Source organism: Cebus imitator, unplaced genomic scaffold, assembly GCF_001604975.1.
Source record: "Cebus imitator isolate Cc_AM_T3 unplaced genomic scaffold, Cebus_imitator-1.0 Scaffold304, whole genome shotgun sequence".
NCBI lineage: Eukaryota > Metazoa > Chordata > Mammalia > Primates > Cebidae > Cebus > Cebus imitator.
This window is the reverse complement of record NW_016107619.1, coordinates 1,200,882-1,228,205: the sequence shown is the minus strand read 5'-3', so window position 1 is coordinate 1,228,205 and position 27,324 is coordinate 1,200,882. Positions and strand designations below refer to the sequence as shown.

Below are 27,324 nucleotides of genomic sequence, written 5' to 3'. Positions count from 1 at the left end.
GGTAAAGCTCTTAAAATAAAAAATAACTTTGTAATTGCATAGCTATTACAAACTCATTTGATATTCATTTTAATTGAAATGACTATAGTGAACATACTTTGTATTCGAACAGATGTCACAAGTACTACTACAGAAGTTCTAATATAATTCAGTCTTAGTTAAGAATCAGTAAATGAATATTTAAAATTGAATGTTACTATGAAGGAAAACAAAAAATCCAATTACAGTAAACATTAGCTCCTTAAAAAAAACAAATTAAAGATTTTTATTAAATTGTGTTCTTCCTTGTTTTGGCATATACAAAACATAATAATATAGGGAACTTGGTGTTTCAACCTCTCTTTTTCCTTGTATCAGCTATTCTGTATTAGTAGGTCTGGAAGATGAAAATTGGGAATGTAAATAATGACTCAGAAAGGTAAGCTGAAATTCACTTTACAATATTTAGACTGGTATATCAAAAGGATTTAAAAATGTTATTATGCCAATTTATTTTAGCTGAAGGAGGTAATTATGTATGCCATTTTATTTCAATGGGTCAGACAAGCCCTAATATTCCCTTTAATCTTCTCCCACATGATGGACTAACATCTTAAATTCCAACATGAGAAACCTTCATGCCATAAATTAAAGACAGTGTTTCCCAATGTGTGGTTCACAGAATTACCTAAGGATGTTTGGTAAAAGCAAATATTCTGGGGCCCCAACCAAGCTCTATCAAAGCCTGGGAGTAAGGCCATTCAATCCACATTTTGGCAAGCAACGTACACATTTTGACACACACTGCTGCTTAAAACAACTGTCCCAAGGTTGGATGAGGCAACATTTAAAGCTATATATTATTCATTTCATTTGAATCAGCAAACATTTGTTAAGTACAAATCCTATGTGAATCAAAGATGTGAGATATATATATATATATATATATATATATATATATATATATGGTATCCAAATAGGCAAGGAGCTTATGAGAAACTAATCTTTAAAGTACAATTTATTAGGTACAATGATAATCTACAAATGACTGGAAACCCAGTATGTGGATGTCTAGAAATACAAAGAAAATAGTATATTTACTGTTCAGATTAAAAATTTACTCTTGGTTTCAATATAGCAATTTTTCTCCTGAAAGGGGTATCTGGAGGTTAAAGAAAAATATGTTTGTCTCATTATTAGAAAATGCAACTAACATAGTTCTTAATAACAAGTTTATCCCACTTTTCCTGATGTCTTGTACATCTTGTTTTGTAAAGGAGAGTTGTAAGCGTGCGAGGCTTCATGGTGGCTGAGGGGAAGAGACAAGGAATGTCGATGAGGGGGAAAGAAGCTGAACGGAAAGATCAGGAGCACTAAAGGTAAACTATTTTCCCTCCTCCAGTCTAGTTCTCCTGATACCTCAGCTGTAAGTTGAACACATTTGGAAGCCATATTGTGTTTTTTAATTACCAGAGCAAAATTCAAAAAGTGAAAGCTGACTTTGGAGTTTAATAAAAGAAAGAAAACAGAGAACATAAAGCTGAGAGTACCAAGGTTCTTCTGCTGATTAGGAATTTGCCCCCGCCTCCACCCCCACCCCAGGACTGAAGACTAATTAACAGGAATCTGTGAAAAGAGCTTCAGTAAGGAGCATCTGGTCATGAAACAGTGAAGACAAGCTGATGAGATTCATTAATGGCTCTTACTGTCCTTGGTCTTCTACATATAGTCTTTATTTGGCTTTTCCTAATGCTGGAAACAGAATCCAGTTAAAATACACATACACACACAGCTATGAGAAGTGAAAGTGAATAGAAATAAAGAGTTGTGCTGGTTCTCAGCATGGTCTCTAGACCGGCAATATTAGCATCACTTGGGACCCCACTGTATTCGTCTCCTCGGGCTTCCATAACAAAATACCATAGATTGGGTGGCTTCAGTGACAAATTTACTTTCTCACAGTTCTGGAGGCTGGGAAGTCCCAGATCAAGGTGCTGGCTGATTCTGTTTCTGATCAGGGCTCTCTGCCTGGTTTACTGGTGGCTGCCTTTTTGCTATGTCCTCACATGACCGAGAGAAAGACTTCTTTCTGTTTTTTCTCCTGAGGCCACCAATCCTCTTGGATTAGGACCCCACCATTATGACCTCATTTAATCTTAATTACTTCCTAGAAGCCGAATCTCCAAATACAGTCACTTTGGGGGCTAGGGCTTTAACAGGAATTTTGGGAGAACATAATTCATTCAGTCCATAGCACTCATTATAAATACAAATTCTCAAGCACCACCCGAGACCTGCTGAATCAGAAACTTAGGGAATGGGGCCCAGCAAATCAGGTTTTATTGACTCACCAATTATTGTAATGGCCATTAAAGCCTGAGAAGTACTGGCCCTCAGGATAAAGTCCCAACTCCACAGCACAGCATTTACTTTCCTTTCCAGCCTACTCCCACCCTTCCTTTCCAACCTTGTTTCTTAGAAGATACTCTCTCTAAAATTCTAGCACAAGGTTTTGCACATAGAAAGCACTCAGATTTTCACAATGTTGCATACTATTGTTGTAGGAGTTATTAAGAAATTATTTTAGGTAGATAGAGAGAAAAAGGTGTCCTCTCTATCAAAAACTTTGAGGAAAGTTTTTGTTTCTTTTAAAGCAGCTCCAGAAACGTTTCTTGTCTAGCAGGAAAAGTGCAGGGTCTTAGAGCCAGGCCGGCAAGCTTTGATATGCAAATACAAGCCATTAGAAACTGTGTCCACCGAAACAGGGCAATTCCTTCCCTCCTCTTGCCCTTGCTGTCACTTCTGCCTGGCAACATGGCCACCCCCACACAGCTCCACGTGTGTAGAGCATCATGGCACCCTTCATTTGCATATGAAAGGCCAGGGTGGGAGGGCCAGTTTTCTGGCAGGCTATGTGGTGAATAACATGCCTGGTCACACCAATCCCCTGAGCTCTGTGCAAATCAGGTTCTACCTCCTCCATCCTCCTCACATAAGCAGCCGCGTTTCCAACACACACACGGTTTTCTCTCATTGGAATCCCCCCTCTCTGTCTTTGTATGGGGGAGCTGTTTTCTTCTTCCTTCCTTCTTTATTGCCTATTAAATTCTCCTCTCCTTAAAACCACTCCCCCATGTGTCTGTGTTGTTTTATCTAATTCGGCGCGAGATTAAGAACCCTAGTGTTCCTCCCGTCATTGGAGCTGTATTACTATTTGCTTATAACTCTTCTCTGTAAACTACTACAACACTGCTTTCAATTCATTGCTGTTTTGGGGCATCCAATAGCCCATTGGTCTCTGACATAGCACAAAGTTGCTTAACATGAATTAAAAAACATCAATACACCACTTACTACTTAATCATGTCCTTAAGTGTATCAAGCCTTGTAAGTGCTTAGTATATTACCTCATCTAATTCTCACCAACACCCTGAAGTAGGCATTATGATTTCTGTTTGACAGAAAAAGACACTGGAAACTGAGGCTTAATATCAAAAGATCCATTGTACAATGTGGTGACTACAGTTAACAGCAATGTATTTATTATATCTTGAAAATTGCCAAGTGTGGATTTTAAGGGCTTTACAAAAAGTAATGAATATATGTAGCAAGATATGTTAGATTTAGCCATTCCACAATATATATATATATATATATATATATATGCATATATGTTTCAAAACATGTTGTACATGATAGACATAGACAATTTTATTTGTCAATTAAGATAAAATGTTAAAAAGAGGTCAATTAACTCCCCCAAAGTCACATACTTGGGAAGTCGTAAGGTTGGAAATTATGAACTCATGTTTTTTTGACTAGAAGCACATGTTTATTTCCACTGTGTTTTACTACAGACACAGAGATGCAGTTTTCTGACAACATCTCCAATTTACTGCCAAGTTTCCCAGAGCATATGAGACTTGTTGCAGTAAAGTTATTTCCAGTATATCATTTGGAACCTCTCTATTCTCTATGTACCTGACACAGTCTTTCATACACATGTATGTGTGTTTGCATGTGTACACTCACACACACTAGCACATTGCCAGAAGTTGGCCATCATGAAAAATAAATCCAGCTCGAGTTCTTGGAGTCAAACAGATACCATGAAGTGACTACTGGAAAGAAGGAGCTCTAAATTCTATTGCCATTCTACAATCTATTTGGCTGTAGACAACTTTTAGAATGCTTTCATCTTTACCATAAAGACACCTGAAGGTCTCGAAGGGAGTTGCTTGAATGTTCACAGGGAGCTCTGATAAACTTTGTCCCACAGCCACTACTGATAATTCAGCACTAGAAACATATACGCATATAAAAATTTAAAATCTACAAGTTTAAAACAATGGACTATTTTTTCTTCAAAATCATTCTTCCTTAGCTTCATTCCTCAGAAAACAAGCCAAATGATTCTATTTTAGTTATTTACAATTTCCTTACTACTGAAGACTGGACTATAAGATAATGAACCACACCTGTTGGATTGTTTAGGTAATTCCAAGCACCAGCTGCGATAGTAATTAAAAGTAACATTCCATTCTCAGCCTACCTGGGGTGTTCAACAACCTTGACATCTTGCAGAAATAGGAGACATACTGCTCGCAGTACTCGGCGCTGTCAGTGATGGCACTTATCTGGTCCATGGAGGCACTGTAAACGAGCTGTGTCACTGAGTATTTTTCTGGGTTGTAGCCGACCACAGTTGTCTGCATCTGCAAGTCATGAGACACTATGGTCCACACTTTGTCCTCTGTGGGGAGAAAAACAAACAGGACCCTGGATCATTAGTATGCAAATACTTCTCCAAATGTCAGAAAATAATTGAGCTCCACTTAACTGGTCTTTTCACTGAGCTGGTATAGAACAGAGTTAAGGAGAGCTATCTTTAAAGCAACCCCTGCTCTTTTCTCATCCCTAAGTTCTTATGAAGACAAAATAGGAAAGTAATATTCTTATTGAAAACAAACACAAGATAGCTCCTGAAAACAAACAAAAAAAAATAGCTTTTGTATCTGGTTGGTGCTCTAGCATCTGCAGCATTGCAGATCAGGCTCATTATGTTCCAACTTTTTCCTGACTTTGTCATCCATCATTCCTCTGGTGGAACAGGATTTTCTCTTTCCTAGATGAACTATGCTCCCTCTCAAGCCTCTGGGTCTTCCTACATGGTGTTTTCTCTAATCAGATTATGTATCCTCATCTTGTCAACAAACGTTCTTTTCACCCTGACCTTTTAGGCAAAATTAGACATTGCATTCTCTGCTGTTGAAATGTTCTGTACATGTGGGATAAAGCGAGTGAGTAATTATCTTGGTGATTTTGACCCTGAAAATTTCAGTGCAAGAAAAGAAGCAGATATAAAATAGATAAGGTTAAATAAAAGCCCTATATACTTTTAAATTTTCCTCAGAAGCATCACTAAGAACCTAAGATAATGTTATCTAATTTTAAATGTGGCACGTCTTGCCTCTGTGCCCTGAAAACGCTCTTAAACAAAGACTAACCTCATACGGCAGACTGTCATCATTAAATACTATTTCCTCTAAGATAAAACTAGGATCCCTGGAGAAATGATGGCTTCCATGGTTGGAAATGTGCAAGATGAAAGATGAGCCAGGAACATATCCCAGTAGAACAAAACAAGCAATTAGAGACTGAGGGCAGTTCAAAAACACCCAGGTCCAAAAAAGGGCCAACTTTAACATCAACAAGAATATTCTGCAATGGATTAAGGCATATTAAATATAGTTAAATCCTTAAGTATATTAAAGTTGTTTAAAAAAGGTTTAAATTTGGAAGATGCTAGGTAAGATCTCTGCCTTTTATCCAGTTCCAAAGTTCTTCCACATTTTTGGGTATCTTTACAGCAGCACCCCACTACCCCATACCAATTTATTGTATTAGTCCGTTCTCATGCTGCTATGAAGAAATACCCGAGACTGGATAATTTATAAATTAAAGAGTTTTAATTGACTCACAGTTTCACATGGCTGAGGAGTCCTTAGGAAACTTACAATCATGATGGACAGCACCTCTTTACAGGGCAGCAATAGAGAAAACAAGAGCAAAGCAAAGGTGGAAAAGCCCCTTATAAAACCATCAGATCTAATGAGAACTAACTTACTATCACAAGAACAGGTTTAGGAAAACCACCCTCATTATCCAATTATCTCCACCTGGTCCCTCCCATGACACGGGGTGGGGGTTATGGGAAGTACAATTCAAGATGAGATTTGGATGGGGACACAGCCAAACCATATCAGGTGGTATCTAATTGTGGTTTTGATTTACATTTCCCTGATAATTAGTGACACTGAGCATTTTTTCATATGTTTGTTGGCCATTTGTATATCTTTTTGTAATTATTATTATACTTTAAGCAACCCAAATGCACATCAATGATAGACTGGATAAAGAAAATGTGGCACATATACTCCATAGAATACTATGCAGCCATTAAAAAGGATGAGTTTTCATGTCCTTTACAGGGACATGGATGAAGCTGGAAACCATCATTCTCAGTAAACTGACACAAAAGCAGAAAACCAAACACTGCATGTTCTCACTCCTAAGTGGGTGTTAAACAATGAGAGCACATGGACGGGAACATCACACACTGGGGCCTATTGGGAGATGGGGGGATAGCATTAGGAGAAATACCTAACATAGGTGATGGGGGGGATGGAGGCAGCAAACCACCATGGCATTTGTATATCTTTTTTTGAGAATTCTCTACTCATGCCCTTTCCTCACTTTTTGATGGGATTTTTTTTCTTGCTGATTTGCTTGAATTTCTCGTAGATTCTGGAGGATTAGTCCTTTGTCAGATACATAGTTTGCAAAGATTCTTTCCCACGGTGGGCTGTCTGTTTACTCTGCTGATTATTTCTTTTGCTGTGCAGAAGCTTACAGTTTAATTAGGTCCCATCTATTTATCTTTGTTTTTGGTGCATTTGCTTTTGGATTCTTTGTCACAAACTTTTTGCCTAAGCCAATGTTGAGAAGAACTTTTCTGATGTTATCTTCTAGAATGTTTATGGTTTCAGGACTTAGAGTTAAGTCTTTGATCAATCTTGGGTTGATTTTTTACAGAAGGTAAGCATTGAGGACCCTGCTTCATTCTTTTACATGTGGCTTGCCAATTATCTCAGCACCGTTTGTTGAATAGGGTATCCTTTTTCTACTTAAAGTTTTTGTTTGCTTTGTCAAAAATCAGTTGGCTTTAAATATTTGGCTTTATTTCTGGATTCTCTATTCTGTTCCATTGGTCTATATGACTGTTTTTATAATAGTATCATCCTGTTTTGGTCACTAAAGCCTTGTAGTATAGTTTGAATTCAGGTAATGTGATGCCTCCAGATTTGTTCTTTTAGTTTAGACTTGCTTTGGTTATGCAGGCTTGTTTTTGATTTCATGTGAACTTTAGGATTGTTTTTTATAGTTCTATGAAGAATCATCATTGTACTTTGATGGGAATTGCAATTTGTAGATTGATTTTGACAGTATGATTTTGACAGTCATTTTTACAATATTGATTCTACCCATCCATGAGCATTGGGATGTGTTTCCATTTGTTTCTGTCATTAATGATTTCTTTCAGCAGTGTTTTGTAGTTTACTTTGTAGAGATCTTTCATCTCCTTGGTTAGGTATAGTCCTAAGTATTTTATTATTATTATTATTATTAATATTTGCAGCTGTTTTAAAAGGGATTGAGTTATTGATTTCTCAGCTTCGTTATTGTTGGTGTATAACACTGCTACTAATTTGTGTACATTGGTTTTGTATCACGAAACTTTACTAAATTAATTTATCATATCTAGGAGCTTTTTGGATGAATCTTTAGGTTTTCTAGGTATATGATCATGTCATCCGTGAACAGCGAAATTTTAATTTCCTCTTTACAAATTTTGATGCCCTTTATTTCTTTCTCTTCTCTGCTTTCTCTGGCTAGGACTTCCAGTACTATGTTAAATAGAAGTGGTGAGAGTGGGCATCCTTTTCTTATTACAGTTCTCAGGCGGAATGCTTTTAAGTTTTTCCCACTCAGTATAATGTTGGCTGTGGGTTTGTCATAGATGGCTTTTATTACCTTAAGGTATGTCCCTTCTATGACAATTTTCCTGAAGGTTTTAATCAGAAAAGGATGCTGGTTTTTGTCAAATGCTTTTTCTGAGCTATTGAGATACTCACATGATTTTTGTTATTAATTCTGTTTATGTGATGCATCGTATTTATTAAGTTGTGTATGTTAAATCATTCCTGCATCCCTGGTATAAAACCCACTGGATAAGAGTATATTATCTTTTTGATATACTGTGGATATTTGGTTAGCTATTAATCTGTTGAGGACTTTTGCACCTATGTTCATCTGCAATATTGGTCTGTAGTTCTTTTCTGTTATGTCCTTTCCTGAGTTTGGTATTAGGGTGATACTACATTCATAGAATGATTAAGGAGAATTCTCTCCTTCTCTATCTTTTGGAATAGTTTCAGTAAGATTGGTACCAATTCTTCTCTGAATATCTGATAGAATATAGCTGTGAATCCATCTGGTTCTGGACTTTTTTGTTGGCAATTTTTATTACTGCTTCTTCAATTTCACTCCTTGTTTTTGTTCTGTTTAAAATCTTTATTTCTTCCTGATTTAATCTAAGAGGGTTGTATATTTTCAGGAATTTATCCATCTACACTAGATTTTTAGTTTGTAAAGGTGTTCATAGTAGCCTTGAATGATCTTTTATACTTCTGTGGTATTCATTACAATATCTTCTGTTTCATTTCTAATTGAGCTTATTTGGATCTTCTCTCTTTTTTTCTTGGTTAATCTTGCTAATGGTCTATCAATTCTGTTTATCTTTTCAAAGAACCAGATTTTTCATTTATCCTTTGTAGATTTTGTTTGCATTGCATTTGGTTCTGCTCTGTTCTTTGTTATTTCTTTTCTTCTGCAGGGTTTGCATTTGATTTGTACTTGTTTCTCTAGTTCCTTGAGGTGTGACCTTAGATTTTTTATTTGTGCTCTTTCAGACTTTTTGATGTAGGCATTTAATGCTATGAACTTTCCTCTTAGCACCACTTTTGCTGTATCCCAGAATTTTTGATAAGTTGTATCACTATTATCATTCAGTTCAGTTTTTAAATTTCATCTTGATTTCATTGTTGACCCAATGATCATTCAGGAACAGGAACAGGCGATGTAATTTCCAGGTATTTGTACAGTTTTGAGAGTTCCTTTTGGAGTTAATTTCCAGTTTTATTCCACTGTGGCCTGAGAGAATACCTGATATATTTTTGATTTTCTTAAATTTATCGAGACTTGTTTTGTAACTTATCATATATGGTCTATCTTGGAGAACATTCTATGTGTTGAAGAAGAGAATGTATATTCTGCAGTTGTTGGGTAGAATGTTCTGGAATTATCTGTTAAGTACATTTGTTCTAGAGTTTATGTCTATTATTATTATTATTGAGACAGAGTTTCACTCTTCTTGGCCAGGCTGGAGTGCAGCGGCACAATCTTGAATCATTGTAACCTCTGCCTTCAGGGTTCAAGTGATTCTCCTGCCTTAGCCTCCCAAGTAGCTGGGAATACCCAACTGCGCACCTGGCTAATTTTTTGTATTTTTAGTAGAGATGGGGTTTCACTATGCTGGCCAGGCTGGTCTTGAACTTCTGACCTCAGATGATCCACCTGCCTCGGCCTCCCAATTGCTGGGCTTATAGGAGTGAGCCACAGTACCTGTGCTATAGCCATTATTTCTTTGTTGACATTCTGTCTTGATGAACTGTCTAGTGCTGTCAGTGAAGTATTGAAGCCCCCCACTATTATTGTGCTGCTATTTGTCTCATTTCCTGGGTATAGTAATAATTCCTTTAAAAATTTGGGAGCTCCAGTGTTAGGTTAGGTGCATATGTGTTTAGAATTCTGGTATTTTTCTGTTGGACTAATTCTTTTATCATTTTAGTATGTTCCTTTTTGACTTTTTTTTTAACTGCTATTGCTTTAAAGTCTGTTTGTTTTTTTCTGATAGAAGAATAGCTACTCCTGCTTGCTTTTTATTTCCATTTGAGTAGAATATCTTTTCCCACCCCTTTGCCTTAGTTTATGTGAGTCCTCATGTGTTAGGTGAGTCTCTTGAAGATGGTAGATATTTGGTTAATGGATTTTTATCCATTCTGCCATTCTGTATCTTTTAATTGGAGGATTCAGGCCATTTACATTCAACAGTGGTAGTGAGATGTGAGGTACTGTTCTATTCACCACGTTAGTTGTTGCCTTAATACCTTATGTTTTGTTTTTTTAATTGTGTGATTGTTTTATAGGCCTGGTGACATTTATGCTTTAAAGAGGTTCTATTTTGGTGCATTTCAAGGGTTTGTTTCAGGATGTAGAACTCCTTTTAGCATTTCTTATAGTGCTGCTTAATTGTGGCAAATTCTCTCAGCATTTGTTTGTCTAAAAAAGACTTTATCACTCCTTCATTTGTGAATCTGTTTTGCTGGATACAAAATCCTGGGCTGACGATTATTTTGTTTCAGAAGGCTAAAGATGAGACCCCAATTTCTTCTTGCTTGTAAGATTTCTATGGATAGTTCTGCTATTAACCTGATAGGTTTTCCTTTATAGGTTATCTGATGCTTTTGTTCACAGCTCTTAAGATTCTTTCCTTTGTCTTGACTTTAGATAACCTAATGACTACGTGCCTAGGTGATGATCTTTTTGGAATGAATTTCTCAGGTGTTATCTGAGCTTCTTGTATTTGGGTGTCCAGATCTCTAGTAAGGCCAGGGAAGTTATCTTCAATTATTTCCTCAAATATGCTTTCCAAACTTTTAATTTTCTCTTCCTCCTCAGGAAAACCAATTATACTTGGGTTTGACATTTAACATAATCCCACATTTCTTGGAGGCTTGGTTCAATTTTTTATTCTTTTTTTTTTTCCTTGTCTTTGTCTGATTGGGTTAATTTGAAAGCCTCGCCTTTGAGCTCCAAAGTTCTTTCTTTTACTTGTTCTAGTCTATTGTTGAAACTTCCTACACTGCAATTTTTTTTAAAAGATTGTATTTTAGGTTCTGGCGTACATGTGCAGATCATGCAGGATTGTTGCATAGGTACATACATGGCCAGGTGGTTTTCTGCCTTCATCCCCTCATCACCTATATCTGGTGTTTCTCCCCTTGTTATCCCTCCCCACCCTCCCCACCTCTACTATTCCTCCCCTAACCCCCCCCAAACTAACCGCAATGTGTGATGCTTCCCTCCATGTGTCCACATGTCCTAATTGTTCAACACCCACCAGTGAGTGAGAATGTGTGGTGTTTGGTTTTCTGTTCTTGTGTTAGTTTGCTGAGAATGATGGTTTCCAGATTCATGCATGTCCCTATGAAGGACACGAACTCATTTTTTTTTTTTGGCTGCATAGTATTCCATAGTGTATATGTGCCACATTTTCTTTATCCAGTCTATCGCTGATGGACATTTGGGTTGGTTCCAGGTCTTTGCTATTGCAAACAGTGCCACAACGAACATATGTGTGCATATGTCTTTATAATAGAACAATTTATAATTGTTTGGGTATATACCCAGTAATGGGATTGCTGGGTCAAATGCAAATTTTATTTCTAGGTCCTTGAGGAATCGCCATACTCTCTTCCACAATGGTTGCACTAATTTTCACTCCCACCAACAGTGTAAAAGTGTTCCTATTTCTACACATCCTCTCCAGCATCTGTTGTCTCCAGATTTTTTAATGATCGCTATTCTAACTGGTGTGAGATCATATCTCAATGTGGTTTTGATTTGCATGTCTCTAATGACCAGTGATGATGAGCATTTTTTCATGTTTTTTGGCCTCACAGATGTCTTGTTTTGTAAAATATCTTCTCATATCCTTCGCTTACTTTTGAATGGTTTTTTTTTTTTTTTTTTTTTTTTTTTTTTTTTTTTTTTTTTTTTTTTTTTTTTTTTTTTTGTAGATTCTGGATATTAGTCCTTTGTGAGACAGATAGAGTGCAAAAATTTTTTCCCATTCTGTTGGTTGCTAGTTCACTCCGATGATTGTTTCCTTTGCTGTACAGAAGCTCTGGAGTTTAATTAGATCCAATTTGTCTATTTTGGCTTTTGTTGCCATTGCTTTTGGCATTTTAGCCATGAAGTCCTTGCCTATGCCTATGTCCTGAATGGTTTTGCCTAGGTTTTCTTCTGGGGTTTTTATGATGTTAGGTCTTATGTTTAGGCCTTTAATCTATCTGGAGTTAATTTTAGTGTAAGGTGTCAGGAAGGGGTCCAGTTTCTGCTTTCTGCACATTACTAGCCAGTTTTCCGAACACCATTTATTAAACAGGGAATCCTTTCCCCATTGCTTTTGTCAAGTTTTTCAAAGATCAGATGATTGTAGATGTGTGGTGTCATTTCTAAGGCCTCTGTTCTGTTCCAGTGGTCTATGTCTCTGTTTTGGTAGCAGTACCATGCTGTTTTGATTACTGTGACCTTGTAGTATAGTTTGAAGTCAGGCAGTATGATGCTTCCAGCTTTGTTCTTTTTCCTTAGGATTGTTTTGGCTATGTGGGCTCTCTTTTGGTTCCATATAAAGTTTGAAGTGTTTTTTTCGAGTTCTGTGAAGGTCATTGGTGGCTTGATAGGGACAGCATTCAATCTATAAATTACTTTGGGCGATACAGCCATTTTCATAATGTTGACTCTTCCTAACCATGAGCATGGAATGTTTCTCCATCTGTTTGTGTCCTCTCTTATTTCCTTGAGCAGTGGTTTGTAGTTCTCCTTGAAGAGGTCCTTTACCTCCTTTGTTAGTTGTATTCCTAGATATTTTATTCTCTTTGTAGCAATTGTGAATGGCAGTTCGTTTTTGATTTGGCTCTCTTTGAGTCTGTTATTGGTATATAGGAATGCTTGTGATTTCTGCACATTGATTTTGTATCCTGAGACTTTGCTGAAGTTGCTTATCAGTTTCAGGAGATTTGGGGCTGAGATGAGGGAGTCTTCTAAATACAGAATCATGTCATCTGCAAATAAAGACAATTTGACTTCCCCCTTTCCTAATTGAATACCCTTTATTTCTTTTTCTTGCCTGATTGCCCTGGCTACAACTTCCAATACTATATTGAATAGGAGTGGTGAGAGAGGGCATCCTTGTCTGGTGCTAGATTTCAAAGGGAATGCTTCCAGTTTTTGCCCATTCAGTATGATACTGGTTGTGGGTTTGTCATAAATAGCTTTTATTATTTTGAGATATGTTCCATGGATACCTAGCTCATTGAGGGTTTTTAGCATAAAGTGCTGTTGAATTTTGTCAAAGGCCTTCTCTGCATCCGTTGAGATAATCATGTGGTTTCTGTCTTTGGTTCTGTTTATGTGATGGATTATGTTTATAGGCTTGCGTATGTTGAACCAGCCTTGCATCCCCAGGATGAAGCCTACTTGCTCATGATTCATAAGCTTTTTGATTTGCTGTTGCATTCTGTTTGCCAGTATTTTATTGAAGCTTTTTGCATCAGTGTTTATCATGGATATTGGCCTGAAGTTTTCTTTTTTAGTGGCATCTCTGCCCGGTTTTGGTATTAGGATGATGTTGGTCTCATAAAATGAGTTGGGAAGGATTCCCTCTTTTTTACTGTTTGAAATAGTTTCAGAAGGAATGGTACCAGCTCATCTTTGTACCTCTGGTAGAATTCAGCTGTAAACCCATCTGGCCCTGAGCTTTTCTTACTCGGTAGGCTATGAATTGCTGCCCCGAGTGCCTGGACACTGACTTTTATTGGGTACATAGTATGGGGTAAGGAGAGTCGAGTGAGTTCAAGCAAATCACATGCCTAAGGAACGAAGGGGTCAAGGCTTGCCAGTAGCCAAACAAGGGGCCCAGGGCTTGCAAGTAGCTGAAACAGGGGGCAGCAAGACGAATCAGCACTTTATGTTATTCTTGCCAAGTAAGAACAAAGCATTCAAGAATTATGCTGCTTCTTAATATCTTCAAAAGAGGAACCAGGTGCAGAAGTAGGGAGGGAAAGCTGACACAGACTGTCTATGTAGCACAGCACCACTTAGAGACAATTAAGCACCTGGGTAGTTGTGAGCTGGGCTGACTGATACCAGTCTTTCCACAAGAGTGCAGGGGAGTGGAGTGTTCTCCAGCTTGCCCAAGGAGAGGAGATGCTCCCTTCCAAGGTCTGCTGAGTAGCAGGTGCTTCCCCAATTACTGGCACTACTGCAGAGATTTTACATGCTCTCCAGCAACCCTTATGCAGGTGTGACAGAGGGCTTGGTTTCAGCATTCAACAGGTTATCTCTCGTGATTGCCACCAGTCAGTCTGATTGACAGATATGAATGCTTTTGCCTCATGGCCACAGTCCATAGTGTCCCTTATCAGTCCCTGACCAAAGCAACCAGAAGTTCCTAGATAATCATGCATAAAGTACAAGAAGGCTTTAATCAAGGCTTACTATTCAATAAGGCTAATATCTAATCACTCACGCTACTTATTCCTAACTAGATTCTTCTTTCTATATTCTATTTATTATACAGGAACTGGCTGAGCCTTCAGTTTCTTCCTTTGGCACTTATGAGATTTTCCTCCCACAGGCCTGAGTTGGTTGGCCTCCAGCCAGCAGGTGGTGCTTTCAAGAGAAGAACAGCTGCAGTATTAGAAGGGGGACTCTAAGCTTGCTCTAGGTTGACCAGGGTAAGTATTTCAGTTTCTCAGGTGATAGGCAGGGCCTTATAGCTCCCCAGAGTTTATGTTTTGTAATCAGCTACCAGGGTGGGTAGAAATACTATCAGGTTGGGGAAGAATTAAGCAGGTCTGAGCTCAGCCTCTCCTTGGGTGGGGCTTGCTGCAGCCACTGTGGGGATGGAGGGTGGTTCTCAGGCCAGTGGGGTTATGTTTCAAAAGGTACTTTGGCTGCCTCTGCTGCGTCATGTAGTTCGCCAGAGAAGTTGGGAATAGCCATTAGTGAGAGACCTAACCCAGCTCCCATGCAGTTGGCAAGGCCAGTCTGTAGATCACATTGGGAGGGACGAACATTTTAACAATATTGATTCTTTCAATTCATGAACATAAAATCTTTTCATTTTATTGGTGTCCTATTCAATTTCTTTCATTAGTGTTTTATATTTTTCATTACAGAGATCTTTCACTTTATGGTTAATTCCCAGGTATTTAATTTTATCAGTGGCTAGTAGATTTTTTTGTGGAGTCTTCAGGGTTTTCAAAATGTAAGATCATATCATTTGCAAACAATGATAATTTGACTTCTTTCATTCCAATTTGGATGCTCTTTATTTTGTTCTTTTGTCTGATTGCTCTAGCTTAAAACTTTCAGTACTATGTTGAATAACAGTGGTGAAAGTAGGCATCCCTGTCATGTTCCAGATCTTAGAGGAAAGGCTTTCAGATTTCTCCCTTCAGTGTGATACTGTGGGTTTTTCATATATGAACTTTATTATGTTGAGGTATGTTTCTTCTCTCCCCAGTTTTTTGAGGGTTTTTAATCATGAAGGATGTTGAATTTTATCAAATGCTTTTTCAGCATCAGTTGAAATGATTACAGTATATGGTTTTGATCTTCATCATGTTGATATGTTATGTCACATTAACTGATTTGAATATGTTGAAGCATCATCTTAGCATCTCAGTGATAAATTCCATTTTGTCATGATGAATGATCTTTTAAATGCATTGTTCAATTCAGTTTGCAAGTGTCTTATTGCAAATTTTTGCACCAATATTCAACAGAGAAATTGACCTGTAGTTTTCTTTTTTCATGTGCCTTTGTCTGGTTTTGGTATCAGGGTAATAGTGGCCTCACAGAATGAATGTGAAAGTGTTTCCTCTTCTTCTATTTTTCAGCATAGTTTGAGTAAAATTGCTATTTCTTCTTTAAATGTTTGGAGAATTCAGCAGGAAAGCTTCAGTTCTTGTGCTTTTTTCTTTGTTTGTTTTTTAAGACAGAGTCTCGCTCCATCGACAGGCACCAGGCTGGAGTGCAGTGGTGCAATTTTGGCTCATCACAACCTCTGCCTCTTGGGTTCAAGTAATTCTCCTGCCTCAGCCTCCACAGTAGCTGGGACTTCAGGCGCATGCCACCACACCCAGCTAATTTTTGCATTTTTAGTAGAGATGGGGTTTTACCATGTTGGTTGGGAGGGTGTCTCTTGACCTTGTGATCCACCCGCCTTGGCCTCCCAAAGTGCTGGAATTTCAGGCATGAGCCACCGCGCCTGGCATGCTTTTCTTGTTGGCAGAGTTTTTATTATGGCTTTGTTCTTGTTAATTGTTATTCATCTCTTCAGGTTTTGGATTTCTTCCTGGATCAATCTTGTAGGTTGTATGTGTCTAGGAATTTGTGTATTTCTCCTAGCTTTTCCAATTTATTGGCATATAGTTGCTGATTGTAGCCACTAATAATCCTTTTGATTTCTGTAGTATCAGTTGTAATGTCTCCTTTCTCATCTCCAATTTTATTTATTTGGATCTTTTATTCATAGTCTAGCTAAAGGTTTGTCAATTTTATTTAACTTTTCAAAACACCAATTTTTGGTTTCATTGGTCTTTTGTATTGTTTTCATTTCAATTTTATTTACATATTCTGCGATCTTTATCATTTGTTTCTTTTACTAATTTTAAGTTTGGTTTGCTCTTGCTTTTCTAATTCTTTACACTATATCACTAGGTTGTTTATTTGAAGTTGTTCTTCTTATTTGATGTAGGCAGTTATAGCTATAAACTTCCCTCTTAGTACTGCTTTTACTGTATCCCATAGATTGTGGTATGCTGTGTTTCCATTATCATTTGTTTCAAGACAATTTTCAATTTCTTTCTTAATTTACTCATTGGCCCATTCAGGAACATATTGTTTAATTTTCCTGTATTTGTAGAGTTTCAAAAATTCCTTGTTGTTAATTTCTAGTTTTATTCCATTTTGGTCAGAGAATATGCTCCATATTATTTTAATTTTTTGAAAGTTTTAAGTCTCATTTTGTGATCTAACATATGGTCTATCCTTGAGAATTATCCACATGCTGAGGGAAAGAATGTGTGATCTGCAGCTATTGGATGAAAGGTTCTGTAAACATGCGTTAAATCCATTCAGTCTACAGTTCAGATTAAGTCTGACATTTCTTTGTTGATTATCTGTCCAGAAGATCTGTCCAATGCTGAAGGTGGGGTGTTGAATTCTTCAGCTATTATGGTATTGGGGACCAATTCTCCCTTTAGCTCTAATAATGTTTTATATATCTGGACACTCCAGTGTTCAATGCGTATGTATTTTAAACTGTTATATCCTCTTGCTGAAATGATCCCTTTATCATTACATAGTGACCTTTGTCTCTTATTACAGTTTTTGTCATGAAGTCTAGTTTGTCTGATATTAGTATAGCTACTCTTTTTCTTTTTTGGTTTCTATTGGCATGGAATATATCTTTTCCATTCCTTTACTTTCAGTCTATGTGTCTCTTTATAGGTGAAGTGTGTTTCTTATAGGCAACAGATCGTAGGATTTTTCTTTTTCCTCTTTCAACTACTGTATGCCTTTTGATTGGAGAGTTTAGTTCATTTATATTCAATGTTATTATTGATAAATAGGGAGACTTTTGCCTTGTTACTTCTTTTCTTTTTTTTTTTTTGGTCTTCTCTTCCTTCTTTTCTTCATTCCTGTCTTTCTTTAGTGAAGGTGGTATAATTTAGTTTCTTGCTTTTTATTTTGTGTGCATCCATTTTATGTTTTTTGGTTTGTAATTACCATGAGTCTTCTAAATACTATCTTGTAACCCATTCATTTAAGTTGATAATGACTAACACTGTTTGCATAAACAAGCAAAAGTAATAAAATCTGTCTTACCTTTATCCTTCTGCTTTTTAATGTTTTATTGTTTCTATTTATACCTTATTGTACTCTCTATGTCTTCAAAAATTGTTAGTTATTATTTTTGATTGGTCCATCATTTAGTCTTTTTACTTAGAATGAGTATTTTACACCTCAGTTACTGGGCTATAATATTCCATGTTTTTCTGTGTACTCAATACCACCAGTGAGTTTGTACTTTCAGGTGATTTCTTATTGGTCATTAATATCCTTTTCTTTCTGACTGAAGTACTCCCTTTAGCATTTCTCATAGGACAGGTCTGGTGTTGATAAAATCCCTAAGCTTCTGTTTGTCTAGGAAAGTCTTTATTTCTCATTCATATTTGAATAATATTTTCACCAGATATACTACTTTAGGGTAAAAGTCTTTTTTTTTTTTTCAGCACCTTAAATATGCCACTCTTTCCTGGTCTGTAAGGTTTCAACTGAAAAGTCTGCTGCAAGACATACCGGAGCTCCATTGCCTGCTATTTGTTTCTTTTCTCCTATTGCTTTTAGAATCCTTTCTTTATCCTTGACCTGTTGGAGTTTGATTATTAAATGCCTTAAGCTAGTCTTTGGGTTAAGTCTGCTTAGTGTTTCATAACCTTCTTGCACTTGGATATTGATATCTTTCCCTAGTTTTTTTGTTAATTACACCTTTGAATGAACTATCTACCCCATCTCTTTTTCTACCTCCTCTTTATGGCTTATAACTCTTAGATTTCCCTTTTGGGGCTATTTTCTAGATCCTTTAGATGGGCTTCATTTTTAAAAATCATTATTTCCTCTTTTGTTTTCACTGACTATATATTTTCAAATAACCTGTCTTCAACCTTACTAATTCTTCTGCGTGATTACTTGTGCTATTAAAAGACTCTGATGCATTCTTCAGTATGCCAGTTACCTTTTTCAACTCCAGAATTTCTGCTTGATTCTATTTAGTTAAAATAATTAAAAATAGATTAATAATTAATTGTAGGATATATAACTAGTATTTTTAATTAATATACAATTACTTTAATCTCTTTGTTAAATTTACCTGATAGAATTCTGAATTCCTTTTCTGCTTTGTCTTGAATTTCTTTGAGTTTACTCAAAACAGCTACTTTGAATTCTCTGTCTGCAAAGTCACGTATCTCTGTTTCACTAGAATTGGTTCCTGGTACCTTATTGAATTCATTTTGTGAAGTCATGTTTTCCCGGATGGTATTAATACTAGTAGATGCTCCTGGGTGTCTGGGCATTGAAAAGCTAGTTATTTATTGTAGTCTTCACTGTCTCAGCTTGTTTGTCCCCATCCTTCTTGGGAAGGCTTTCCAGATATTCAAAAGGACTTGGGTATTGTGATCTAAGCTGTAACAACTTTAAGGCACACTGCAAGCCAGTAATGCTGTGGTTCTTGAAGACTCATAGACATACCACCTTGATGGTCTTGGATAACATCTGAAAGAAATCTCTGAATTACGGGGTGAAAACACTTGTTCTCTTTCTTCTTCCTCCCACACAAATGGAGTGTCTCTCTCTGTACTAAGCCACTTAATGTTGGGGGTGGAGTGACACAAGTACCCCTTGGCTACCACCACTAACACTGTGCTGGGTCAGACCTGAAGCTGGCACAGCACTGGGTATTGCCCAAGGCCTGCTATAACCACTCCCTCTCTACTGCCTGTGTTTGTTCAAGGTCCTGGGGTTCTACAATCGGCAGGTGGCAAGCCAGCCAGGCCAGCATCCTTCCCTTCAGGTGATGAGTTACCCAGGTCCTAGGTGGGTCCAGAGTCGCCACCTTCCAGGAATCAGGGACTAGAGTCAAAAACCTCAGAACTCCACCTGGCTTCTGTTGTACTGTGGCTGAGCTGGCACTCAACCCACAAGATGCAGTCCTTCCCACTCTTCTCTCTCCTTTCCAAAGGGTGGTATCACCCTGTGGTACCACCACCACAGGCCAGAGAGAGTATTGCTAGAGTACCTCCAGTGTTCCCGTAAGGCCCCAGGGCTCTCACGTCAGTTTGTGATGAATACTGCCTGGTCTGGGACTCACCCTTCAGGGCAGTGGAAGAGACATTAAATCTTTTTTCTTTTCTTTTTTTTTTTTTTTTTGAGATGGAGTCTTGCTCTGTCACCAGGCTGGAGTGCAGTGGCGCTATCATGGCTTACTGCAATATCTGTCTCACAGGTTTAAGCGATTCTCCTGCCTCAGCCTCACAGGTATCTGGGACTACAGGATATCAACAATTTTCCATGTGTCTAACATCTAGAACAAAATGGGTATTTACACTGTATAGATTTTCCTTTGCTAGTATCATAAGTAGAAAAACTAAGAATCTTATTCCCATATTTAGTGTGTCTATATAGTATGTGTTATCATTTATGTGTATAATGCAAATAGAAACCACTATTAGCAAATAGTAGTTCATGTGAATAGCAAATTTTAAATTTCTATGTTTCATTTCACAAAGAAGCCAGTGATTAACTAATGCTTTTTAAATGCTGCCTTTGGTTTACTATGTTATGAAAATGTCTTCTGGAACTACTGAGAATTTGGTATCTGTCTCATCATGTAATCACCTATTTTTAAATTGTCACATTGTATTTTGTTGTACATACTGCTGGTATATTTGAAACACTGGGTACATATGGAACATACTCTGGAGGCCTGTTTCTGTCCCTGGCAATAACGGGCCCTCAGGATTAACCAGTGTAGTTACGTTGACATGAGCACATTAGAAACGTCCCTCTGCTGCCTACACCACTGACCCCGTATTCTCAACCTATCTGTAATCCTCAAGTAATTCACTTCTCAAGAACTCAATTCTTTGCATGGCTGGAGCTCTGGCCAGGGACTGATAAAGCCGGAAAATGACCAGTGAAAAAAATCAAAAACAATTCCTTCCAGAATGTAACCAGTCTCTTAATTATATATTTATAGCTGTTCCCTGATTCCTTCCTATGTTATTCATATACAGCCTGAAGTTCACACTAAAGAGCATGTCTAAATAAAGCACATTTTGATAAAAGTCTGAGCTGAATCTAATGGACATTTTTTGTGTGTGTCCTGTACTCCTGTATTTGCAGCTAAGTATCATTCTTGCTTTTCAAAAAATGTCATCAAACAATATGCAATTTGTTAATCAGACAGCTTTTGTTCCACCTTTTTTCATATTTGTTTGGAAATGATCCTTTTTTGACAAAAGAAATACTATATCATAAACTTTCTAAAGTAAAATGGGCATATAAATCTTGCTAGACTGGGTGTGGCCAACATACAACATGTAGTCTGAATTCCTTAACTGCCTTACCATCTACTATAGCTACTTTTCACAGGTGATATTGGAGCTTTCTAGGTCAAATCTCACAGCAACACAGTAGGTGGTAACCTATGACATATTCTTCAGTTAAGATCTATTATATTGCATGTAAGCCTTCGCCTGCTCAATAAAACTAATAAATTCCATTTTCTATATCTTTAAATTTCTCCTGCATCTTAGCAATTGTATTCTAATAATTTTGTCTCTTTTCTTTGGGCATAGAAGCGTTAATGCTATTATCCTGATTCAATCCATCAACATTTGAATACAAACTATGAGCAAGATGTGAGCTAGGATTTCTCATTAAATGCTATAGCATTAGTAAGAAGTGTTTTTTCAAAACTTAAAACTTCGCAGTCTTATAGAAGCATGTATCCAGAGGAAACAAGCCTACCACTTAAAGGAAGCCATGTTCTTATGTGAAAATTTTTGATTATCAAATAATATCAAAATAATGTCATCTTAGAGAGCACCCATCTTGACTTTCTTCTAGTAGAGAATAAGAAACCAAGTCTTAGGAGAAATAAGTGGGTTATACCAAACAATACTAACAGTTAGTGGCAAAATAATAGAAACGTGTCCTCCTAATTCTGGATTAAGTGCTGTTTTTACTTCACTACCCTGTATCTCTTTGACCCAGTGGTGTTATGCTTGGGGAAACATCAAAATTTCCTTGTTTTTCCCACAGCACTGCACTCATTTTGGGTGGGAAGGGGCAATATATAGATACTATTTTAGATTTTAAAACATGGCAAAAATGTATAACCTATTCCATCAAAAATGTTCTAAGTTGGTAATAAAATTTAATCATTCATACATCCACAAACCATTTATTAAGTTCCTGATCTGGTCCAGTAGTGCTAGGCTCTGAGGACACAGAGATGAAAAAGACTTGTTTTCCTGTTCTCTGTAAGCTTATGGTCCAGTGGCAGTTAGAGGACATGAAACTCAAGACTACAAATTAGAAACAAGTGCTAAAACAGACATATATGGTGAGTCCAAATAAAAGGTCCATATAACCCAGCTTGAGAAAGCTGTGGAGCAACCCGGTGACACAGCATTTGTCATGAACCACAACAGATGAATGGGGATGTGCCACATGAAGCAGGAGAAGGTGTTAAGAACAATTTTATCCTTATTTCTCAGAACACACATCACGGAGACAAGAGGGATTCTGTAAATGGAAATAAAGGATCTGGATGAATCAGAAATGAAAAGGCCTGCAAGAGTGAGCAGCATAGGTTGAAAGGTCTAGCAGATGATCATAGGTGTGGGTGTCAAAGACTGGTGGAGATAAACGATTAATTCATATTTTAAAAATCATTTATTCAAACACAAGAATGTCTTCAATAGGCATTTATTGAAAAGATATATCTAGTTTCTCAAAATAGGCCTCCATTTATCTGAGTTCTAGAGTTATAGCAATGAAAAAGATATAAAATCTGTCATGTCAGGCAACTTATAGTCTAGTTTCAACTGTGGAAAGCAGAAAACAAACAAACAAATAAATAAATGTTTATTTTACTTACTTATATCTTCTATGATAAAAAGCTTAGTAAGGGGAAGGAGAATGATTAAGGAGCGAGAGAGACCATTTCAGGCAGATTGATAAGCGAAGCCCTAATATTTGAGCAAATTTCAGAGTGATATGAAGATCAGTGGGAAAAGCAATCTAGGCTGAGCTAATGGCAAATGTGAAGGCCACGAGGCAGGAATAATCCGGCAGGTTGTTTTGACAGAATAGAATAAAGAGAGATAAAAGTAGGAAATGATAGAAGACCAAAAGGTAGGGAAAGGATGCTGTCATTTCTTGTAAGGCATATTAAAGACTTCGGATTTTATTTCACATGTTATGGAAAGCCACAGTAAAGAGTTAAGCGGTAATGTGATTTGACTGATTGATGCATTATAGGTGTAATTATGGCTCAAATGTAGTCAATAATTAGTAGCAGGGCAAGAGTGAAAGCACAGAGATGACTTGTGAACTGCTGCTTTAGCTCATGGGAGATGGTCACTTGGACTTTGGATGGTAGCAGTGGAGGTGATGGAGAAGCGGAAGTTACATTTAAAGATACAGCCAGAAAGGTCTGGTAATGTTTTGGATGAAACATATCAGGGGAAAAAATGAAACAGGGATTATTGTGAGGATTTTGGACTGAATATTTACCCAGGCAAATGATGGTACCATTTACCAAGGTGGGAGGAATTGTGGGAAATAAAAGGAGCCAACAAGGAGACCAAGATTAGGTAGAGAAGGAGGTGGGAGTAAAAACAGAGAAAGCCAAGTGATCAATTTCAAGAGAAAGAAACTCATCAACGGACTTAAGTGGTGTTTTAACGTTAAATAAAATGAGGACTTAATTAATTATTGAATTTATCAAAAGTATGGGTAATATGATCATTTCAAGAGGTTTTCCAGGGACCAATGTGAAAGAAAAACTGATTAGATCAGTCTTGAAGGGAGAGTAGGAAGAAAAAAAAAGATTTTTCTTTCAAGTCATTTCTTTCATCAAAAGGTAAAGTGATGGGGATAGATTTTATTTTTAAAAAGGCAATCATTACAATGTATTTGTATGCTGATAAGAATGACCCAATAAAGATGGATTTGCCAATAACACTTATCAACTACGGCTTTACAGAGAAATGTGCCTATGGTTCGTTGAATTTACTGCCTCAGTTATGTTATATATTCTGATTATCATGATAGATGAATTATATCTTATTGAATTCTATTTTCAAATAGTTTTTTTTTTTTTTTTTTTAACAGTCTCTCACTATGTTGCCTAAGCTGGTTTTGAACTCTTCCCACCTCAGCCACCCAAAGTGCTGGGATTACAAGCATGAAGCACAACGCCTGGCCAATTCTTTGGTGGAGACGTAGTCTCATTTATTTTTCCTTTTGAGATAGGGTCTCGCTCCTCTCTTTCACCCAAGCTGCAGTGCTGTGGTTTGATTATAGCTCACTGCAGCATAAACCTCCTGGGCTCAAGTGATCCTTCCACTTGAGCCTCCAAAGTAGCTGAGACTACAGGAGTGCACCGCCAAATCTGTTATTATTTTTTTTGGTAGAGATGGATATCTCCCTATATGGCCTAGGCTGGTAGGCTGATCTTGAATTCCTAGCTTCAAGCAATCCTTGTGTCTTGTCCTCCCAAAGTACTGAGATTAGAGGTAGAAGCCACCACACGTGGCTTAAATTCTTAATTTTAGAAACTTAAGTTATTCAAGTTTGGTTTATACTTGTAGTAGTTAGACTATTCAGTGAGCTGAGATTGCACCACTGCACTCCAGCCTGGCAACAGAGTGAGACTCTGTGTAAAATAATAATAATAATAATTAATGTAATATGTTACATTAAGAAAATACACTAGAAATAATGGAGAATAATTTCAACAAAATTGGCTACATAGAAATAAATTGTAATTCCCCTATATGTGTGTAAAAAAATAAATTAGGAATAAAAGATCTTTAACATAATAGAAGGTTCAAAGAATTAGTCACAAAATATTAGAATCCTTTTTTTTTTTTTCATCAGAAAGAGGAATGCTTGTAGTCACTGTTCCATTCAACATTATCTTGGGGTCTTAATAATGAGAATAAGATAAATAAAACATAATAATCATCATCATCATTCTAAGAATTGGAGAGAAGACAGAGAGCTGACACATTTTCAAACCTATTAGGAAAGTCTGCAGCTTGATAAAGATTATTCAACGTAAGAGCAATATACAAAAATCAATTCTTTTTCCAATAACAACTAATGAGAAAATACAAGATTTAAAAAATATAACATGATATAATAAAATAAAATCTCACAAAATATATGCAAGATCTTTATGAGGACAAATTTAAAACTGTAATGAATAATATGAAAGAAGAATCACATGAAAAAATATTCCATATTCAAGGATTGGAAGAATCAATAACATAGTCTATAAATTAATTCCATTTTCAATCATAATCCTAATAATTTGTATGTGTACATAAATGTAATTGAACAACTGGTTTAACAATTTGTATTCAAGAGCCAAGATCTAAGAATAGCCAAGACATTGTTGAAAAAGAACACTGCAAAGAGAATTGGCCTATCAAGAATCATTATTAAAGTAGGTCTGGTACAGGCACAGCCAATTAGAATAATGCAAAAACTCTTAAGACCTTAAAGCAAAGTCTATGTATATATGTAAACTTGATATAAATTCAACCTGGTATTAGATATTTATGGGAAATCTAAAATTCTTTATTCATGTTGAAAAAATAAAATTTGACCCCTGTCTTTAACCCTACGTATATATCAGTTCCAAATGGATTCAAGGCCTAATGAAATGTAAACCTTCAAAGTCCGTAGAGGAAAGCATAAAATAGCATTTCATTTATTTATTTATTTAGGAGCTGGAGTTTCGCTCTTGTTGCCTAGGCTAGAGTGCTGTTATGTAATCTCGGTTCACTGCAACTTCTACCTAGGTTCAAGCGATTCTCCCGTCTCAGCCTCCTGAGTAGCTGGAATTACAGGAACCCACCACAATGCCTGACTAATTTTTTGCATTTTTAGTAGAGTCAGGTTTCATCATGCTGGCCAGGCTGGTCTCGAACCCCTGACCTCAGGTGATCCACCTGTCTCAGCCTCCCAAAGTACTGGGATTATAGGCATGAGCCACCGCACCTGGCTTTTTCTATTATTTCTTAAAGAAAGTGTAAGATAAGCACTCTAGTGGGAGAAATGGGTACGTATGGTTTTGTTAAAATTAAACTCTCTTCATCAAGATGCCATAAAGAATGTGAAAATTTAAGCCACAGAGTAGAAGAGATAATTGTAAGATATATGCCTAACAAATATTGGTGTCCAGATGTATAAAGAGCTTCTACAAGTAGTTAACAGAAAGGGAAAAAACTCAAAAGAAAAATGGGCAAGAAACATAGACCAGCAATTCACAAATGGGTAAACCACATGGTCAATCAACTCAGGGAAACTCACATCTTCACTGTAACCAGGGAAATACAAAGAAAAACTACAATGAAATTTTATTTTATGTTTGTCAGTTTGGCAAATACTTAAAAATTTGGCTGTATCCAGAGTTCTTGAAGGTATAAACACTTATACCCTGATTCTTGCAGCTATTTTGGAAGATAATTTGGAATAACAAGTAAATATGAAGATGAGAAAATCCCATAATAATTTCTAGTTATATATCCTAAAGGAATTCTTGAACTCTTGAATTCTTGAAAATACTGTAAATATTGTTTGCTATAGTAAGTAAAAACCAGCAAACAAGAGTGGAAAATAAATTGAGTTATGGTTATACAATTGAGTATTATAAAATACTTGAAAATAAAACAATTAGAAGTATACTTATCAAACATGAATGAATTTCAAGATCAGAACATTGAGTAGAAAAGCAAGTAAGTGGACATTTACAGCATGATGTCACTTTTGTAAAGCTTAAGAACACATATACCAATAAAATATTCCAAGAATTGAGAAAGGAGGATAGAAATAGAAAATTATATAAGCTTTAATTTTATATTTGAAATTATATTTCTTAATTTGGGTATTAGAAACACACATGAAATATTTCATATGAAAACAAGGCATGTATCGTATTTCAGGTAAACTTTATATAAACATTGATTCATAAAAGAAACTAGCAAATACTGGTCATTTCATAAGAGCTATATGTACTTTGCTGAATAAATTATAAAAGAAGAAATTTCTTAGTTGCAACATCTAATTATTTAGAGTATTAACTGCTACAAAATTGTTTATAAAACATTCAGGCAGAAACACTCAACACAATATTAGATTATAATATAGAGTTTTTTAGTCACTTGTAAGAGCATTCATTTGAAAGTTTTATCAGTCTTCCCGGTTGATAAGTTAATTATAGATACAATTATAGATCATCGTTTTGTTTAAAAGTTCAATAATTATGATCTCTCTGACATAACTTAAATTATTAGGAATTGGCTGTCATTGCCTTTTTTCTCCCCTACTATGCACTATATGAGGAATACTTCATGCCTTTTTGTAAGCCCAGACTCCTATAGGAAAGCCATCTCACCGCAGCAGGCCACGGTAGTTTGAAGCATTCCATAATGCCAGCTATGTATGCAGTTCAGGTAGCATAAGCAGCTCTAATCATGTGTAGAGAAATAAGGTATGTAAAGCAGATGG

The 27,324-nt window shown here is 36.6% G+C and overlaps 1 protein-coding gene across 1 annotated transcript in view; it reads right to left on the bottom strand.

Annotated features, from left to right (window-relative positions):
- Nucleotides 1-27,324, bottom strand: part of CNTNAP2 (contactin associated protein 2) — a 1,742,807-nt gene that overhangs the window by 761,469 nt on the left and 954,014 nt on the right. Inside the window, exon 13 of the mRNA XM_017502914.1 lies at nucleotides 4,532-4,732. Within this exon, the coding sequence (XP_017358403.1) occupies nucleotides 4,532-4,732 (201 nt within the window). The remainder of the gene's footprint in view (nucleotides 1-4,531; nucleotides 4,733-27,324) is intronic.